The following is a 21,779-nucleotide window of genomic DNA, read 5'->3' as shown; positions in this document are numbered from 1 at the left end:
ATTATTTTCTGAGTGATAAGCCATTCAAATGGAAAAAAGCAAGGCAGTGGCAAGATTGGGAGAAAATGTGCCCCCCCCCAGCCCCCAGAAAACTGGAAGAAACAAAAATAAAAAAACCCAGAGTGTATTACAGTAGTTTCACTCATCGCTGGCCATTCTTAACGCAATGCAGTTTTTATGGACATTCTTTGTTTAAACTTCATAACCTTGTCCCATTATATATATATAATATTAAGTTCTATTCTATATTCCTCTTCAGTGAAAAGAAACTATATTCTTTTTTTCTCAGTGCAGGTGTCTACACTTTCATTTTCCAACCTCATATGAGACTAGTTCATCAAGTTCAGTTAATATTTTCGCATTTTATATTTTGGTGATTGTGGAGTGATTTTCCCATTATAAATGCAAAGAAACATTTGATCGCAATAAGGCACTTCTACTTGACTTGGGATAACAAGACACCCTTGGAGGTCAGTCTGACTTGGAACTGTGAAAGTGTCTCTGTGGATGACAGTAAAGAAGCTTGCTGCATGGGCCACTCAAAATGTGAGATGAGTACCACAAATTTTAAGGTTACGTTCTATTGAAATACATGGTAAATTAATATAATTTACCTTTAGAAAACCATAGTCTGGAAAAGGTATAAGACCGTTCATTAGTCAGGTGTAGAATGGATCTCTGCAAAATCCATTAAACGAAATAAAGGCAGTATTTAGGCTTAACATTTCCACTGGTAAGTGTGAGAACAAATAAATTCTGGTACTCGTTTACTTACTCTTCATTGGCCGAAACCATTGAGCTACTAGACTGTGTCGTGCAAGAGCTGTGTTAACATAGGAGTCTCAACGAACTGGACATTCACTCATGAGCCATTGTGGAGTTACATTCTGTGTCCATGGTAACTAAAAATATGACTCCGCCACATGACACCGTCCATGGCAGCCGACACATATCAAGATGCGCTCTGTTGTCAACCAGATGTAGCCCTGACACCATGTGTGCAATGATGAGGAAAGGATGGTTAAGTGCTTGAGCGTACACTATTGGTCCAAAGGATAGATTAGTGCATACTCAGTGGTGGCCTGAAGCCTTATGGCATCCACGCTTGAGTCTGATGTTGTATTAATGCAATTCACAATGAGTATAGCTCTAGAGCCTTTAGCATCTACTCATTAGCCAGAGGACAGTCTAGCTCCAAGATGATGAGTAGACGTGAAGCTTAGAGCATCTGCGGTTGAGCCAAGGAATGTATTAGAGCGGGATCAATCATTACATATAAAGTAGACATACAGCTTGTGCCGTCCCCTGGTGGCACACAGTTTGGATTAGTGCTAAAGTTGACCTGAAGTTTAGATCATCCACTGATACGCTGATCGAACAGATAATGGCACAGGGCCTGCTCCTCGATTACACACAGGGTAGATATGAAGCCTTTAGCATCAACCGGTGCAGTGATAATGGATTACTGCATGCTCAGTGATTCTATGTAGAGTAGACCTGAAGCCTAGATCATAAACTTTTGAGCCAGAGGATGGATTACTTCATGCTCAGTGTTCAAAACAAGAACAATGATTACATGTAGTGTAGATGCAAAGCCTTGAGCATCCACGAATGCAATGGAGAATGGATTCTTGCATGCTCAATGATTGTATCTAGAGTAGACCTGAAGACTAAAACATCTTCTGGTGCTCCAGAGGATGGATTTTTGCATGTTTAGTGAGTTTAGGTGTGGTCGACTTCATATCTTGGGCGTCTATGGGTGAGCCATATTGTGGATGAACAAGGTGTATGCTAATGGGTGATACTCTTTGATGCCATTCTGTGGCGCAGCAGAATTTCTGACTAAACTTTCTATCCTACCACATCCCATTCCACTGACCAGACCATTGTTATTCAATTACCAACTTGGTGAAATGGGTGAGGGCCACACCACATGAACACAGTAGGGCTAGATTTATAGGATTATAATAGGGTTATCCAAGCACCTCCGCAATTGGACCATATGTCTTGAGGTTGAAGCAACTGATTGGCAGAATTTGCTACTGCACTAAAACAGTCTAAACCCATCAACTTTTGGGGAGAGCACATTTCCTTAAGAAGCATCTTAAAATCGACTATAAATTAAATTCTAATTCAAAATCTTGAATACTCTCACCAATTCTTACAAAAATTCTCCTTTCAACTAGCATTCACAGCTGATCGTAATTAATTTATTACAGTGGCAGTATCTTACACAATTCTCTACAACTTGCTGGACTTTCCTGCTGGGGTGGTGCCCGCTACCCTAGTGACCACAAAAGACGAGGAAGAGCTGAAACATTACAAGGGCCACTATCAGGACCCCTGGGATAAACTCTTCCCAAAGGTGAGTGCAACATCTATATTTTGACTGACCACGTGGTAAGTAATAACTTTGCTAAACAAGCCTTGGCAAAGCCTAAATGTCTTTCCGTTTTGACCGCTTGACTTTGCAAATTCTTTTCTGCCAATGCTGTGCAGCACTTGTAAAAAACATGTGGTGATGTGTATGCACACCTCATGACTTTGTGGACATGGCCCAACACGATGACGTTAGCGTACGTATGTATGTGCATTCTGCATAACAGGGCCCCCATTCTGTTTAGTTTATTTACCATTCTAAGATGGTGGACACCATTTGTAGCAGTAAATAACAAAAAGAATATTTACATGTGAGCAAAAGAGCCATTTTTTAAACCAAATGAGAGGTACCATATCCCTCCTAAAATTCTAAAACTCTCCCTTTTTTGGCATCTTGATGGGAGTGTGGGAGAGAAGGCAATGCGGGATGAGCAACAGGATGTGGGCAGATTAGAAACAGTAGAGCCTGAGGTGGGGGAGGAAACAAATAATATTTTATAAAAAGCAGAAAGAAAAGCTGAGGCAGAGCAAAACAATGCATGAGCGGGGTGTTTAGTTAGCAACGCAGAGTGTACTGGAAGGTACGGGCGTTTGAGGGGTAAAGCAGCACACAATGGAGAAGGCAAGAAAACATGCATTCTTAGGGAGTTGTGCAACAAATATAGTACTCTGAATGTGAGCAGTGGAAGGATGCAAGCCATCCAATCAAAAGGATGCAAGCCATCCCATCAAAAGGATGGTAAATCAGCTGTGCTCCAAGGGAGGGACAAACACAAGCAGAGGAAGGAAAATCATTAAAGAAGAAACAAACACATGAGACAGACAAGAAAGTAAACCAATAATCATCAATGGGCTGGCACAAAGCCACAGTAAGCTTTACATGGTTACAAAAGGTCTTTCGACAACAGACACCTCTGTAGGCGAGACCTAAACAGTGTTGACCACAAGGCATTTCAAGCTTCATTGATGCATGCCTGGTGCAGTATGGCCAGAAGCAGAGAAGACTTTCATTCACAGACAACATTTTACACTCACCTGTCGCTGTAGTGCAGCCTTCCTTTAAACAAAGTACAAGTACAACCAAATAATGAAAACTTCTTACATCAATGTAGAATAAGTACAAGTAGCACCTTTTCAAGCTTCGCACACACACAGACAGGTGTATCAATTTGTTTACCTTAACCTTGCAGAAAGATCCCCTGGGTCAGGGCTCACTCTAAGAGCAGGTAGCCGTTCTGTTAAAGGCTTAATTGCCTTGTTTCAGCCCTGACTCCCACACATTCCCTCCTTCTCATATCAGCAACTCAACCAAATCACAATTCTAAGACGTATTGGCAAAGCCAATACGTTTTTGCCTGTAGAAAGGGAAGACCAGGCTGTTTGCTTTGCTAGTGCTTTTTGTTATTAGCACTGTGAGTCTTTCTGAGGTGCGATGCATACCAAGTGACAGAACCCAGTTCATAGGGAGGGCCATGGGGCAAGCATGACTTACTGGGCCCAACTGTGGATGGTTGAACCGTTTTTCTACTGATGTCCCAGGGCCCGACCTAATATTGATCCTGAGCAAATAGGCCAAGTACCCCTTCTGCACTTGACTCTGAGTAGTACCGTGGATGAGCAGCCCAAGCCTCACTCGGGTGGGAGGTGTATAGAGGGGTGTGAACGCGGGCTCACATCTCAAAATGCACGCAGCAGCAGCAATACTTGATTGTCCAGCGAAATACTTATTTTTGTGATAAAAGTATTTTATTTTACTGCTGGCAACACATAGAGAAATGCAACATTCACAAATACCTAAAAGGTCCCCCTGAGGTCAAGACTCTACCATTTCTTTAGGCCGTTCCTCAGGTCCCACTCCATCCTTGCTCCTGGTTATTACCCATTCACTATTGGCTACATCCAGGGTAAGCCCCACTAGTAGTCTGAGTCTCAAGAGTCCACTCTGACTCTAAATTAAAGTACGTATAACAGACTGTTGTGCTGTTCTTAACAATCAAAGAGGCTGACAAGGGGGGAGTATTTGTCATAATGTCAACAACGGACTACAGGAAAGAATGCCTCTGCCAACTAACTGATGGAAGGTACTACACTCCCCTTCTTGAAGATCCAACCACACGCTTGATCACAAAAATAAAATCCATTGTGACAGCAGCTTTGAACTAGGGGTGGATTAGCAAGAATGAGGCGGATTTCCTCATCAATGACTACCCAAGACTGCCCTACTTTTACACCCTTCCCAAGATACACAAGGGAACACGACCACCGCCTGATAGGCCTGTAGTATTGGGCATAGTCAGTCTTGGAACCCCTTTCAAAGTTCTGAGATAATTGGTACACCTGTCTGTGACCACTGGTTAAGGAAACTCCCTTGTTCATTCAAGACACAAGGAATGTTCTGAATTTAATTGAAATCAAAACATGGAGGAAATCCAGTTGGATGTCATCATCACCCTAGATGTAGAGGCCCTCTACACTAACATTCTTCAACAAGCAACACTTGAGGGTTGTAGAGGAGATCCTGAGAGCAACCCATTGGACAGCCACAACACCCATAAGTTTCATCCTGGAATTCGCAAACATAGCCCTGACTGAAAACTTTTTTCAGTTCGAGGACTGTCTCTATCACCAAATTCAAGGGACTTCAATGGGCAGCACACTCGCCCCCAGTCTGGCATGTCTCTACGTGTCAGACTTCAAGGCTAAGCATATTCTCACAGACATTAACCCTTAACAAAGATAATATAATTGTGTGACATCATTATATCAATGACTTCCTTGTCTTTTGGAAAGGCTGTCAAGAAATCATCCCTTGCCTTCGTTACCTGGGTCAATGGCTTTAACCCATACTTAAAATTCACGGCTAACACGTCTGACCAGGATTTACCTTTCCTAGACTTAATGGTCAGCCGCAAGCCAGACAAATTGGAGACAAGGACTTATAAGAAGCCCACAGACAGCCACAGTCCTCTGCTGTTCAGCAGTTTCCACCCAAGCCCTATGGGTGAACCTCCCCTATGGGCAATTTCTTCAGATTAGACATAAATGTAGCAACCTGGAAGACTTTACCAACCACTTGTCTGAGTTTACCAACCACTTAGCAAAACGAGAATACCCAGTGAGAAAAATAAGAACAGCCCAGAGATAGCCAGTAAGATTAATAGGGAAGCACTCCTGGAAACACAACCTAAGGCTGAAGTAAGGAACCTGACTTGCATTACTACATATACGCCTGAATCAAACATGATTAGACCGTCCTAAGGAAGCATTGGAGGATTCTCCAGATGGGTGACCTTGCACTCAGCCCCCGAGATTTGCTTTCAAAAGAATGGCAAACCTGAAAGACATGCTAATCAATACAAGACCCAAAAAGAAGGAGCTGCAACAAAACTAACTGTGGGACCTACCTCCTGTGGTAGGCCGCTATCCATGTGGACCATGCATAGCTTGTCCCCTCACTAGTGCAACCAAGATGGTGGCATTGACTGACACTTTTGTATGGACATAGAAGAAACATACGAATTGCAATACATGCAACTGCATATCTCACCACCAGCCCATGCCAGCTCAAATACGTGGGGATGACAACACACCCTGTGAAAACAAGAATTATGGAACACAGGAGCAATATCAGGTGCAAAAAGACAACCATCAAAATGTGCGCCCATTTCACAGAAAGGAACCATACCACTAATGACCTACACTGGATGATTTTGGAATCCCACCCCCAAATTCGGAAGGAAGATCTGTTAAGGAAAGAGCAATATTAGGGTTTTAGACTCTCCTCCCACATCATAGGGTTAAATGACGATATCCCCTGGGGTGAATTGAACCGACCGATGTAGTCATTTGACATGAGTTGATGACGGTGTCTGCTACTGAACATGCCACTAGTACTAGACATTTCTAGGGGGGTAAAGGCGTATAACATATACCAGCCTAAACAACAGACATACATTATCTTCTGTTTTGTGTTGACTCTCCCTAGTAACTAACCACATCACCAGTTCGGTATCACATAGGCGTTATGCCCCTGCCACCACCACTGCTACCAGTCAGTTGGGGCACCATGTCAGGAGCATCCCTCTTCTCAATGTTCGCTACCCCCTGCAGGGTGTTTTCCCTTCACCATGTCAAGAGGGTCTTGTTTTTGCCATTATGAATACCAGGCAAGAGCAAACAGTTGTGAGAGAACACTCCCCTAGCACATCAGGGAAACTTTTCCTCTTTGTCGTCTTCCCCATATAATAGCTAACTCCAGCAGGAAACCGCAGTTTCAACGCGGGTGTAACCACGCAGGTAGGTAATAACACGGTCATTGCAACGGCTGGGTTGTTACCACGCTTGGCTTTACATCGTCAGTCGTTTCTACGAGTTGTGCTAGGTGGCGTGCAACACCAGGGAATGAGTTGGATTTTATATCCAACACATTCCCTGCTGTTGCGCTACTTTGAGTAGGAATAGTAATTTATACTATTCCGAAGTCCAGCGCACCATCTAGCGCAAGTCGTAGAAACGACTTTGAGATGTAATGCCATGCGTGGTAACAATGCAGTCGTCGTAACGACCGCATTGTTACCTACCGCGTGGTAACACCACGCGTTGTAAAGAGACATATTCACCCCCAGCAGTGCTTGCCTTCCCTTTCAAAAGGGTATTTTTTGTCATCATACCTGAAATAGCCTGAAAAAATCACATGTCCCAGCAGGGTTAGTCCCCCCCCCCCCCTATATTATTCAAAAGGGTGTTCTTGTCATCACTCGTGAAAAGCCACAAGCCCGGGAAGACTCATCACCACTCAAGATATTTGTGAGCTTTTTAATAAAGTTCACAACCAAGATGGCCGCCCCTGTTCACGTTTTAGCATCTTCATGCTAACATGCCATTTTAAATATCCCACCCCGCAACCACACCTCATGGGAACCAAAGCTGCGGTAGGAACACGGCTAGTTGCCGCTTCGCCACCCGTGATTATGCATTCTCTGACAACGCTGCTGAGCATTACCAAGAGCTCCCGGTAAGATCAAAACAACAAAATATTATTGATTGCCTGCCTTTCGCATACCTTTATTTTACCGCAGGTTGTGAGCAACGAGGTGGTCTGTTGAAAGGCTCCCGTCAGCCTAGACACACTAATTAAGGGGTGAATGTTATCCAGCAGTCCGGTTTGGACACCGCGAAGTACGCTCTCACTTTATTATTTTTATCCTCACCTGCCCGCCACTGCGAGATATTTTCCTGACAAAAAAAACACGCTAATTGCTGGTACCGTGCGTGGGTGAATATGGGTGCACTTGTCTGTTGCAGGAACTACGGGTTAGGTGGTTACCCCCATTTTTGCACATTGATAAGTTAAAACATATACTGCAACGACTTAGTTGCTTCCACCCACTATTTGTGTTTGTGTGTCTCGTTTGTGTCTGCATGTTCGGCTCCTCAATGATTTTACTATTGGAGTAAATCTCACACTATGTAGAGACATGGACATCAGTAGTATTGTCCTCTATGATCACTACGGATTACTTAATCATGCCGACATTGATTTCCTCGCATGCTGATAACGCTAAATCACACTGGAATTTCCCAGTATTGTGTCCCCAGAAGCACACTAAAGCACAGTGCAAGGGATAGGAATGAGTTCCCTTTTTGGTCAACACGTATCTCCCTGCTGCCAGATCCACACCGCGTTCATTTTGACAACCAAGCACCGTGGGGATTCTGCTGCACCATTTTAAAACAGTTTTTATTATCACTGTCTTTCAGGTCACAGAACACTAGGTTAATCGGACCTGGTGTTCACATGAAAAGCTGGTAACTACTGCATCTTGCAATTTCCTGACCAGCACTGCAGTAGTGTTAGAGTTGAGACACTTTCTGTAATTACTCTTGGTCCTGACGAATTAGCACTAGACCCGTTAGGGGCGACTCTAGACAAGAAACCGGTCAACCTTTTGCACCACACATGCCCTTTAGGACCATTGCATCCACTTAGGGCTTCCTGCTTTTAGTTAGGTTAGTGCACCTTAGGAATAATATTTAGGCAATAGGGTTGCCCTATACCTATTTTAAAACACCATCTCGCACTTACTGCACTACCTGGTCCACACACCCACATGCACCTAATGGCTTCATAAAAAAAAGATCTCTGCTAAAGAGACCATTCACAAAGGGTGCCTGTCAGGCATTGCAGCGCCAGCACGCTGAGGGGCAGGCCCAATGATGAAGCATGACATCCTTTGGGCTTCTTCACAGACCTGAACACTCCCACCCACACTTAGAAACTGCACACCAGTCAGTTATACTACTTTACGTTTGGGAGTACGTGTGCAGGACCTGTTTAAAAATCTCCTGGTTCCTCTTGCCAAGAGAATCTAAATTAAAGTCAACAGTGTGCCAGCACAGCAGCGCTATCTAGCAAGCACATTTCCCTGGGGCTGACTGACCCACAATCAGTCTTACCCTCACCTGCAGGATTGGAGTAACCAGAGTTCCTGAGTGCGCCTCTTCTGTGGGCACACTCAGCGGTTCTCAAGTTCCGCACACTCTGTCATGCCACCTCAGTGACTGAAGGTTCTTTGAGGCTCCTGAATGCAGGCTAAGTTTCTGGACCATCTCACAGTGGTTTGGCGGGGTGGCTGGTGCAAAGATCCTGGTGCATCTCCTTCATCCTGTCTTTCTTTTGTCCCCGTCTAGAGGTGCATAGGTCCCCACAGCGTCATCACTCCTTCGGGGATGATTCTGACCAGGTCACACATCTTGCTGGTCGCGGTGACTACCCCTCTGGCGTACAGGGTCATTGTATCCTCACTGTACTCGGGCTCTGGCCTGATTGGCACAGCAATGCACGCTGCTCACTTCATGGCAGCTCTCCTATGGCACATGGGGGTTGCTTACTTCGTCATGTACACAGGATTTGACTTGTTTGGTGCAGCAGCTGTCTCCTTACACCTCACAATGGGAATTCACTTGATGGAGTTCTCCACTGGACCTTTCTCGCTCCAACGCTCTCCTCTTACTAACAGGGCAAAATGGTTTCAGCAAGCAGGCAGGCAATAGTTCTCTAGGGTTCGGTGGTCTTGGGTTGCCCTCTGTGTCTTCCCCTCACCCAGCTGGGAGACTAACAGGCCTTGGCCCCCAGTCCTGGTCACATGCGCAAGTCTCGCAGAGCTTCCCCTCCTCACACATTCCGTCTGGTTGCTCGTCAGTTGGCCAGGTTTGGGGTCTCAAGCGCCCCTTCTTGTAGTCCCATTGCCACACACCAAATGTGATTTAGAGTCTGAGTTTTTAAAGTTTATTTTGGGGGTCTGCTTCCTATTGAAGTGCCCACTCCGTTGCCCTCTCGTGCCTTGAAAGTAGTCTGTCATAGCAGGAGTGACTCAAAATCTGATAGCCCACAAAACAGGCCATGTGAGTGACTAGAGTTCACAACTGGAAATCAGCCACAATGATATTCACATCAAAAGGCCCTCAGCCCTACTCTCTGATTCTCTTATCAGCCACATCTCCTTCCTGCGATGTGCCTAGACTATTTCTTGTGACCTCTCACTGAATCAAAAAGCATCTTTTGAAGTGTATGGGGGAAGCCTTCCTCTTCCCTCTCCAGTCTGTCCCACCCAACGTAGAGGAATGCAGTTATACACAAATATGTTTGGGGGGGGGGTTCCTCTACCTCCTCTCCTCATTTTTCACCATGAAGCCATGGATCTCCAAATATTTAATCTGGGGGCTTCCATGCACTGTAAACTTAGAGCCATTTATTTTACGTGCACTGCATAGCAGTGTAGCTTTCATGTACTGTTGTTCTCACAGTCACACCTAGCACATGCATTTGCCATGCATGCACTGCACAGTACTACATCCTTCATGTAGTGTACCACCCTCAGGCACATATTCACCCAGTACATACATCTACCAAGAACACAAGGCACAGCACTAAACCTTTCATATATTGTACTACTCACAGGCACACATACACCCAGCATAGATACATCACTCCTGTGCTCCACGGCACTCCATTTCAAACCAATGTAGGCCAAGGGGTAAGTAAGCACACACCAGGTGCAATCCTCCACCCTGGCTCCATCCCAACTGGTGCCATCCCTGACACCAGAGGCACTGCTTGATGACAAGGACATCCTCTTCCCCGACTCTAAGGTGGCACCGCCCCAGCTCTGTTCGACATTGATGCTGGCACTATTGAGGCCCTACAAACCCATGGGCTTACTGCCCATAGATAGACCCCTTCCTTCCTGAAGGTGGAGATGAGGAAGAACGGTTGAAATCCCTAGAGGAGAACCTCGAACTACAAGAAAACTGGTATGAGGATCTAGGTGATGCCAGTGGCTTGGACACTTCCACAGACTCTGGAATGCTTCCTTTGCCACCAAGATGTGCAGTTGCCAGTGGTCGAGGTCAAGACCAGCGTTTTGACAGAGGTGCTTCACCGAGGAGTGGGTTAGGATGTATCTTTGCTTCCACATCAATGAAGTCTTCACCGACGTTTTCCTGGGGGCCTGGGCCATTCCTTGCTCGGGCCTCCTGTAGACCACATGATTGCTTAATGCCACTGTCCTTCCCCAGGATACCAGGTTTCCTCTACCACCACTCCTCCCACGACAGCCTGGCTGGGTAGACCTCAGCAGCCAAGGTCAAACCAAATCGGGTTCCCTTTCACTCCACAAGACAAGGAATGCAAGAGGCTGGACACCATTGGGAAGTGCATTTTGTCTTCCACCCGCCTAGCCTTGTGGACGGTGACCACAGCATGCATCTTGGGCCGATATTCCCAATGCGTTGTGGAGCTGCTTCCCATTCTTCCTACGGAGGACTGAACCATCCTCAAGCAAGCCTAAACAGACTTTCAGAATGCAGTGCAGTTCACCATCAGGTGGGGACAGAATACCACGGACTCCCTGGTTGGAGCCATAGATTCTATGATGGTGCTGCTTTGCCATGCCTGGTTGCGGTCCACTGGGTTCTCTGGGTCCAATCATCGACTTGGTCAACTTACCCTTTGAAGGCGCTCAGCTATTCAAAGCAGACACGTCGCTCAAACACTATCAGGAGAGCCGGGTCATGCTAGGTTTCATGTGCTTTCTCTAACTGCCTAGTCCCAGGAACAGTCCTTTCGCCAGTACTGCGGGTGTGGTAGGGCACATATGGGTGTCCACAATACCTCCCACACTCATCAGTCCAGCACACTACCCACTCCTTTTCATGTACTGGGTCACATATCCTAAACAGGACATGGGAACCAGACCCAGTGTGCTATCCAGGCCCTCACTCCTCCAGCTGCCACACCCTATAAGCTTCTTTAGCATACCCCCATCAAACACGCTATCCCATTAGCGGCAGGATCAGGCCCCACCTGCCCCAGTGGTTTGCAGTTACAAGTGTGTGCTCTAAATTGTGCAGACGGAGATTGCCCTTCCATTTGTGGAAACCTATCTGCCTTTGCCACCATCCCAAGAATAGCTGATGAAGGGTCATCTTTCCTTGCTATGATAAGAAGTACAGACTCTTCTGCCGAAAGGAGCCATAAAGAGGGTGCCCTCACCAGAAGTTGGGCATGGGTATCATTCACACTACTTTCCGGTGCCTACAAAGGATGAAGGCCTCTGTCCTATATTAGACGTGCACCCTCTCAACTACTTACTAAGGAAAGAGAAATCCAAGATACTCACATTGGCTCATGTTCTGTCTGCCCTGCTTCTGGAGAGTGGATGGTAGCACTGGACCTGCAGATTGTGTATTTCCACATCCCGCCCTGCTGGACCACAGGTATTACCAGAGATTCATGGAGGGCCACACGCATTTCCAAATCCCTGTGCTCCCTCTTAGCTTTACCAGTGCCCCTCAAGTGCTCATGAAAGTGATGGCAGTGGTAGAAGCCCATCTACGGAGTTTGGGGATTACAGTCCTCTCCTATCTCAATGACTGCCTGCTGTAGACTGACCCACCCAAGGCAGTTGCCACCCACCTCCACATTATGGTGGACCTTCTGCGTTTTGCTAGGGGTCATTATCATTGTGCCAAAGTAATACTCGACTCCCTCTTCGATAGTCAGTTTAATCAAAGCCATTCAGGACACAATGTGATTACGCACGTAACCTCCAGAGCAACAAATCAGGATATTAAAGCTATGATTTGGACATTTAAGCCTCAATCTTGTATTTTGGTGAGTGTTAGAAATGAGATAACTGGTTGACGGGGTGTGAGCCATGGTCAAGCAGCAACCACAATCCTAGTCAGTGTAAGGCATAAGCAAACCCCAAATGAACCTGTGCTCAGTCCTCTTATAGCTTGCCACAGAGCAGTCAGGCTTAACTTAGAGGCAATGTGTTTGTGCAAACAGTAAAACAGTGTAAACACTAGGGGTGGGTGGTAAACTCTGCTCTGTTGGCAGAGTTCGCTGAGTTTTGCTGCTTCCCTTGGAATGCGGAGTTTGGCAATAAACTCCGCCTATTGCCAGTGGGGGTAGTTTGCCAGCACGCTCACAGCTCACCCCTACTCATCGCCTCTTTCTGCTCCATCAGTCTTCTAAATGTAAAAAAACAGGGCTAGAGAGAATGAGATGTACTGTTATCTTTTTCACTCCCACCTACTCTATATTAACCTTCTCCCTTCATTCGACCTTCCCATGCCGCGGACTGCGTTCTTCTGCAGCTTACCAAGTCTCGCTTGCCGGGTACAAAAAAGTCTCACATGGAGCACAAACAGGCACAGAAGGGAAACAGCTGGGCTGTAATAGATGACTCTGACCCCGCCCCTGCCCCTAGAAATTGTAAACACTAGACAGCGCGTGTGGGTTGCCGTATCCGAGAGGAGGGTTCCATTAGAATACATAAGTTGAGTTGAACTCAAACCCTACTAGAGAATTTACCAGAGTACTGACAATTATCAACAAGGCTTTAAACATGTGAACTATCAATGAACAAGACAAGAGATTTCTAATTAAAGAGAACCCAAGCACACCTCCATTAAGACCCATCGTGAGTACCAGAAACTCTATACACGAGCCCATTGGGAAATACATTGATCAACACCTTCAACCTAGTGTTCAAAAGATGTCAACTTATCTGCAAGACACAACTGATTTCCGAGTGAAACTTCAGAAAATTGTGCTGAGGGAGGACGACGAAAATCCAATCTTGTGTACTATCGACGTGAAATCGTTGTACAGCTCTATCCCACATGATTTGGGCTTGCAGGCGATGAAATCCTACCTTCTTGAAAGTGAAAAAAATGATGATTTGAAAATCTTTCTACTAGAACTGATGCACTTTACCTTTTATCACAGTTACTTCACTTGGCAAGACCGGTTTTACTCCCAACTGTATGGTACATCAACGGGAAATTGCACAGCTCCTGGGTATGCTAATCTCTTTATGCACAGATTATATTCTTTCTAAAACGGTCTGGATAGAGAATCTATTACCTATTACTAGTACATAGATGACATATTCCTAATCTGGAAAGGATCAGAAAGCCATTTACTTCAGGCCATCAGCAAGATCAATACCATTGACGAACGAATCCAGTTCACACACACTCTGGACAGGCAAAGAATTTTGTTTATTGATGTAGAAATTTCTATACAAAACCATAAACTAGTGACATCTGTATTCACCAAGTCTACCGACCTGAACAATTTTTTACAGTTTTATAGTTTCCACCAAATGAGTCTGAAAAAACACGTTCCATACTCTCAACTACTTAGGGTAGGACAAATATCATCATCCGAAGACCTGTAGCATGAGAACAAAGAAAAAATTATGTTGAAATTTAAGCAAAGGGACTATCCAGAATCAATTTTGCGACAAGCAGAGGAAAGGGCTAAACAAAAAGAAAGGCTGGACCTACTCAAACCCAAAATCCAGGCAGAGAAATAAGAAGAAAGAGCTGTATTTGTGTCTAAACATTCTACCAAAAGTGCTAAAATCAAACAAACCATTCAAAAGTATTGGCCCTTACTACAGGCAGAAACGGACTTCAAAGGCATATTCCATGAGTTCCCAATTTTTGTGTATCAAATCACGAAAAATTTGCAACAATTACTGCAAGAAAAGAAACGTTCTACTGATTCTATTCACATTGGCACAATCCCTTGCCACAACTGTGGATGTTGCAACAATAGCATTAGGGGCACTACTCTGATGCATCCCACTCAAGGTGCTCCTATTAAATGACGAGTGACAGCCACCTGCGATTCCAGTAATGTGGTGTACTTGTTGCAATGTCCATGTGGGTTACCCTATGTAGGGATGGCAGAACGGATAATTAAAACTCGCTTGGTCGAACATAAAAGTAATATACGGCTGAAAATTTTGAAATCAACAGTTGCTGCACACTATTCATATAAAAATCATAACATCAGCCAATTGAGGTATTAGATTTTGGAACAGGTAGAGATGAAAGAAGGAAGAGACCACAAGAACACGAACTGTACTGGATTCATAAATTGAACTCATTGCGCCCTAAGGGACTAAATGAACGTTTGGAATTTAGTTGCTATCTGTAATACCTTTTCTATACTATGGTGCACTTATCTATGATGGATGACAGTAGTATCTCTTTTTTTAATGTCACACTGATTTCTTTGCATCAGTGTACTGTTGCGGTTTTCATTTTAGTTGTACTTACATAGGCTTGTTTATTCAAGCGCAGAATGGTATTGTGACCATGCGGTGACGCTTTTACACATCTGTAGTACTTTGCCTCTTGCATCACTTCTTGTACCAGTTTTTATTAATCACACGACGTTGCAGTAGGAAACTATTGTACTAATTTATTTTCTCTTAAGTGCACTACTAACACACTGCTTGGAGGATCGTTATTAAGCCTATCAACTTCTACTGAAGTTGTTTTTAGGTCTCGCTAGAGTCAGCGCATGCGCTGTTGTTGCGGGACATTTAGTAGCTGCTTAAAAAAGCGCTACCTTCCCGGCCACCAGCTTGCTAGAACATGCAACGCAACGTGCACAGCACTTTTTCCCGTCGCGCGCGTGCTCACAACTTGCGTCACCACTCGCTTTTTAATTTTTTATTTTTTTTTCATTTCGCAGCCGCGCTGCGTTACTTTTACCGCTGCGCTGCCAACGCTTGTTATAATTGTTAGTGGGGCTTGCTGATAGCACAACTGATATGAACATAGAGGTAACTGATGCTATCAGTAACATAACCGCACGAGCACAACTACATTAAGTTCTACATCATTAACGCTAAGATTGTTAAATAGCTGTCAGGTGGTATCTTGTTATGCTTCAGAGGTTATACTAATGCACTTTAATGTGGATGTCTGCATCACGGGCTAAGATGCTTAGTAATGCCTTCCTAGCTCCCAGTGGCATGAAGAGGCACTGCAGGCAGCTATGTGGAGTATTTGGAATAGAAGCAGAGCAGCCAGTACGCTTTCCCTGTGCTGATGCCTCTGGCAATAATGAGCCGAGCCCGGGTGGTGAAGAGGTGATTATTAGTTGCTATGGTGACCTTCTCAACCCAACTAAATTGTTGTTAGAACAACTTCCAGCTTTAGAAGTTCTGCCCAGCGTCAGGCAGCCTTGAGCCCTAGGAGAGGAGCTCTCGGAAGTAAATACAATTGACACATTTGTGACAGTTGGTCTGTGCGTTTCTTTAAAGTGGCCAAGGGTTAGATGAATATTTAGTCTAAACAGTTTTATGACCCACCAACATGCAACGTTAGAAACTAAGCCCCACCTCCAGGGCTCTCAATTTTGCCCTGTCTAGCACACGCACCCGTAAACCTGAACGCACCCAGACACCCAGATTTGACTCGGTGGACAGTACGAACTATACAAGAGGCACATGCTGCATGAATAAAACAACAGAAACAGAGAATCTGGACAGGCGTATGCTGTTGGGGAAGGCAAGGTAGTTACTGCATCGCCAGAATGGATTACCTTAAGGCAAGGTTTTCCCATAATTCTGTGTGTTGTATTGAGATGTCAATGACTGGATAACCATGTGGTCTGAACACCTTTAGGAGCCATCAGCCGATGCTGTGAGAAGCTCTCCCTGCCTTAGAGCATGACAGGGGATCCCTGGAGTTGAGAACTATCATGACACCCATCCAGAATCTGAAGTTACTCAGAGGTGACTTAGGTCACAGTTGTGCACTACACAAAAATAACACGTTGCCTGGAACTGTTGACACACATCTGTTTAAAACAGACTCGTGCAAGATGAAAAAAAGCTGCAAGCAGCACTACCTCGTTCACATGTATTGCCTGGTTTACACATTGGCAAATCAACCTGTGACCAGTGCACTGTTGGCTTATAATTCCAGCTAACTGCTGTATGAGTGCTCTCCAGACTCGGAATCCAACTGGGGGTCTGAGCAGAGCACAGAGCGCCTCGAACTTGCGGGCCTCGTGGCGTGGGGTGCTTGGCTAAGCACTAGTCCCAGGGGCAGCACCACCTTCACAGCTTGCTCCCAAGACCTGCATGCTGCTCAGAGCTATCTCTGGAGACAGTGATTATTGTTTCTGAGATGTCTTAAAACATATAAATTGAAACAAACTGGGCCCAAAGGAGGTTTCCATGGCAATCAGTCTCCGCTTCTCTGGGCCCTGCTCAGGCTGCATAAATATAAGCGCAGACTTTACTCTGGGTAGCCATGCTGAAAACAAAGTGCCTGGAGCAATGTTCAGAGGAGCTAAATATGCTTTCAATGCCAGGCAACACTGTCCAACCGCATACAAGCTACCGAGCCACTCAGCCTACCGCTTACTGTGATGATCCCTCGGTATCCATTAGGTACCACTTACATACAGATGCTAAAATTTATTTATGGAGTTTGGAATCTGTACACAATGGCATATTCAACCTCTGGCAGTGTAACCACCATTATACTGGTGGGAAAATTTATATTTTACACCACTCCGATATCCTTGGGTCGTGTGTGCGCTCTCTAAAACTTTCAAATCACTAAAGTAAATATGCGAGACAAATGATTTGACTGCGGGGATGCAGGGACACACATTAAAACGTGATAGACTAACCCCTGACGCCTGGTATTTGACAGGGCTGTCTGTGCTTATTGAACCCGAAATGGTCCGACTTGCGTTCACTGCTCAGTGGGCTACAGGTCACAAGCTTGAAGTCGAACAAGGCCGACTCAGTCTTTCATCTTTTGCACTATGCCACCGACTTAAGTAATTGTAACACCAGAACTGAGATAGCAAGTACTAGGTGATGCAAACACGATGCTGTAATGTTTTCTGTCTGTGGATAGCACAGGTTAGGGTCTTATCGCAACTGATTTTACCCAAAGTATTAATATAATGTTATACGAGTTTGTCTGCAATTGCCAATAATAAAAAAAATAAATCTAAAGACTCTTATCACATTGGCGTATTCGACAGTACTGGTCTGTAGAAGAAACAAAATGCATTATGTTTTTATTGATTTTACATTAGGCTCTGGTTTAATTCTTTACTGTGTAGTTTCAGTAGTAATTAATAGTTCCTTTCCAGACTGCATTTGAAATCCTTTCTCTACATCCTTCTCATTGGAGCCTTTAAACAGAAGACTCAGTCAGCTCCTTCTCTACTCTATTCACAGGAAAGGATATTCAGTCCACAGCTAGGCCACTGGAAGAACCATCACTATCCCCAGTCCGCCTGTAGTAAAGGAAGATACACAGTCCAGCTGTATAGTTAGATAATCCTTTATTGTAGATTCCTTCTAGGATAGATGAGTAGGAGAAGATAGGAAGTATAGGTAAAACCCCACCAGGAGCAAGCTCTAAGCCTCTCAGCCTGAGTTGATCAACTGACACTGTGAGCCAGAGAGAGGCACTGTGAACCAGAGAGAGGCACTGTGAACCAGAGAGTCACCCAGGCATTCTATGATGTCATGAACAATCTATTCAGTGAAGAACAGCAGAGAAGTAGTTTACTACACCGCCCTTTTAACCCTGCCACACCATCAACCTTGTACAATGCCTATGCTGCAGAATGTCTATAGGCCCAAATGGAATTTGAAAATGGTGTACCCTGGTACTTTTTTATTAATGCAAAAAAGATATTATGAAGTGATATGAAAAGTTATTATTTGTGTTTAAATATTTGTATACTGTGGATTTATCCAAATCTAAGGCTGGGGGTGTTTAAGCAAGGTATCTTTACACACCCTCACATTCATGTGTATTCACCGGTACAGTAAATATTGGGCTTTGTGTTGAAACCATATAAAAATCTTCTTTTTAAAGCCAAAAAAACTGAAATTTACCAGTTATAGTTTAGTGATCTATAACTTGCACAGTACTTATGACCTCACATATTACTCCACTTATGACATGTTAAATGATGTCATTGACATCTCACATGACATCATCCATTATATTCTTACTTATATTTCTCTAAAAACACTTCCATATTTTTTTGAAAAGACAATTGTTAGTAAAGGACCTATAGTCAAATTCAGGTAAAAATTGCTGTGATTACACACGTTGGTGCGTGTAATAGAACTGGTGTATGCCCTGGTATAAAGTGTGTCTGTGCATATCAGAGAACATGTAGTGCATGGTTTACATGCCAGTAAAACAAGGGATAGTTTGTGGGGGCTGCAAAGGTGCATTTGAAAGTAGGTTCGGTTTCAGTGGTCAAACTTGTGGCAAAAATATCTGTGAGAAAAGGCAGATTGTTTTGCAAAAGATAATCCATCTGTACATTTCTGACCACATTCCACTGTGAAAAAGTTGACACACAGAGCTCTAGACAAAATGTATGTTAAAAGGAAGGGATATAAGACGTTCATGTTTAAATACTATTTGCCCTCAAGTTTTTGACAAGTTCCACTTTCTTGAAGAATGGACCATGTAGGCGTGACCTCTTAAACCTGTTTTAAGGCCGGGTGTGATTTTAAGCATAGCTGTAAAGTTGGATGCCGTTCGCCTCATCTCAGCGTGGTTTTTAGTATTTTACAACACAATGGAGGTTTGTCCAGTGCACCATGCCAAAGGTGGCTTACATTTGACTACTGCATACATGTCAACCTATTGATTGAAAATTGTGAGTCTTGTGACTTGTTTTAGTGGGTGTTAAAATTATAGTGACATTAAAACAAATACTTTTTAACGTTTGACCACCAATGAAAAAAGTATGTGGATTTGTTTCTTAAGCAAGTTAATAGAAGTAAAAAGAGGGTCAGTCCATTAAATGTGAGTGTGTCGACTCGTTTGCAATCTCATTTGCAGAACTGTGAGTGATGTCCATTATCTACTAATTACTTACTTTTAAACGACTGGGCTCAGTTTTAAATTTTTGAATTACTACCAGCTCACGTAGCACAGTGACACAATACTTGCATGATGTCATCAGTGATGTTATCGGAGATGTCATTTAACATGGCATGAGAGCTGTAATATGTGAGGTCATAACAAGTGGATGTGGGGGCACAAGTTCTAGTAAGTTCAGTAAACTAAAACTGGTACATTTCACTGTTTTTCGTTTGCTTGTTTTTTTTACATTATTTTTTATCTTATTTTAACACCTAACTATGACATTATTTTAACATTTTATTCTGTGAATTTGTGGGTATTTTTAATATGAGGTAAAATCTTATTACCATACCCAACAATAACATCACTTTGACCTTTGTTTTTTTTAGTAAAATTCTGTATTTTGTGTGTTTTTAAAAAAAATCATATTCCGCCAACTCTACAGTCGTGGTCTGCGGCCAGCCAACCCCCTCTTTGCACTGCCTTTATCCGTGTGCAGCAGAAAGTTGGCTTCAGTGGTCGGGCCCTGCACATAATCTTAGTGGGTGCCTATCCACCTGCTGCGCACAACCTTTGGCGCATCTGTGATTTGGGCTGCATGCACCATACTACACTATAGCCAGCCAAGCCACTGTGTGCACGACGTTCAGCCCCATGTAAATTAGCCAGGGCATGTCCATACCCCACCATGAACAAATAATTAACAAAGGGGGGAGGGAGAGGAATAAGTGGATTCTGTCTCCCCAGGTAATATGTATAAACAAAAGGAATCCACTAGGATAGGTTCGGTGATCCCTACAGTGGTGGGGAGCAACCAGTGTTGTTTAAATACCCCTCACACACCAAAAGGCCCCTTGGTGTCATGCTTCATCATCGGGGTCTTCGCAAACCTCTACGGAATGCGGCGTGCTACGACTCACGACTACGCAGGAGCACTGAAGGTGAACTATGTGTTGGTGTGTGTGGAGCTACTTAGCCCATTACTATAAGTAAGCAATGTACATTTGTTGACAACTGTGTGGGGGGAGGTCCCTCCTCAGGAGGGGTAGGAGTTCCCTCTGGATTCCCCACATACACAAATCTACCTGGTGGGATTCATCTACTCTTCTTGGCTTTACCAGGCAGGCCTGGGCTTCCCAAAATGGAACCCAGGGTACTCCATGGAATGTGACATTGCAGACACACTTGCACTTAGTGCACTTCCACAGCACACATACTCTCCAGTACTTTTACCTTCATGCATTGGGCCACGACAGACACACATGCAGTCTGTGTGCACTGTTCAGTACTGTACCTTTTCTGTATTGTACTAGGGTGTGCTGTTTGCAAACACACACTGCACACGCTCATCATGTGCAAGCTGCACAGCACTTCACCTTTCATGTATTGTACTTCACTCAAGCACACATCTATCCTGCACATGCTTCCATTGTGCATGCCTGCACAGCATTACATATCTCATGTAGTGTATTCCTCAGAGGCATACATACAGCACATGCACTAATCACACATGTACTGCTCTATCCCTGTACTGTACCCTTCCCGGGCACACATACATCCAGTGTAGAGTCGCAACTCCTGGGATGCGCAGCACTTCACATCTACCTGATATAGGCCCAGGGTGAGCTAAGCACACAGCAGGGGAACTTTTCAAAAGGTGAGTGAGCCCATAGGCCTTACTCCAGTGACACAGGCTAACAAGCATTGGCATAGCCAATAGGTCTCGCCTTTGGGACCTTATAAGTGTTTAGCCATGCAACAGTTGATGTTGTTGCACCAAGGATATTGTGCTGGATAACTAAACACTTATAAGGTCCCAAAGGCGAGACCTATTGGCTATGCCAATGCTTGTTCTTTCTTACTACTCGTTCACTTTATTCAGTCTTTCTTTAGTTGAGATAGTCGTTGCGATACTGACTTCCAGGTCGCGTAACCTTTTAGTTCCGGCTCAAACAGCCGGCACACACTAACAACTCGAAGGCCGTCCATGGAACACGCTCCACACAGAGCATTCACAAGTACGCGGTTCTATATACCAACGATTAACATTGGCACGTTCTATTTGAGCACTACCGTATGTTAGAGTTACCGGTGCACTATCTTTCGGCTTCACGTTTCGATAGTCACGCTTTCCATTTTGAGTCAGGTTTTTTTACCACGCT

At 44.4% G+C, this 21,779-nt stretch overlaps 1 protein-coding gene across 1 annotated transcript in view; it reads left to right on the top strand.

Moving 5' to 3' along the window:
• The window catches only part of LOC144800599 (vitamin D3 hydroxylase-associated protein-like), a 422,322-nt gene that overhangs the window by 390,293 nt on the left and 10,250 nt on the right, over positions 1-21,779 (top strand). Inside the window, exon 14 of the mRNA XM_078671692.1 lies at positions 2,220-2,365. Coding sequence (XP_078527818.1) covers positions 2,220-2,365 — 146 coding nt within the window. The remainder of the gene's footprint in view (positions 1-2,219; positions 2,366-21,779) is intronic.

The sequence above is a fragment of the Lissotriton helveticus genome, chromosome 1_2 (assembly GCF_964261635.1).
Source record: "Lissotriton helveticus chromosome 1_2, aLisHel1.1, whole genome shotgun sequence".
NCBI lineage: Eukaryota > Metazoa > Chordata > Amphibia > Caudata > Salamandridae > Lissotriton > Lissotriton helveticus.
This window is presented reverse-complemented; position numbering and strand designations above follow the sequence as displayed.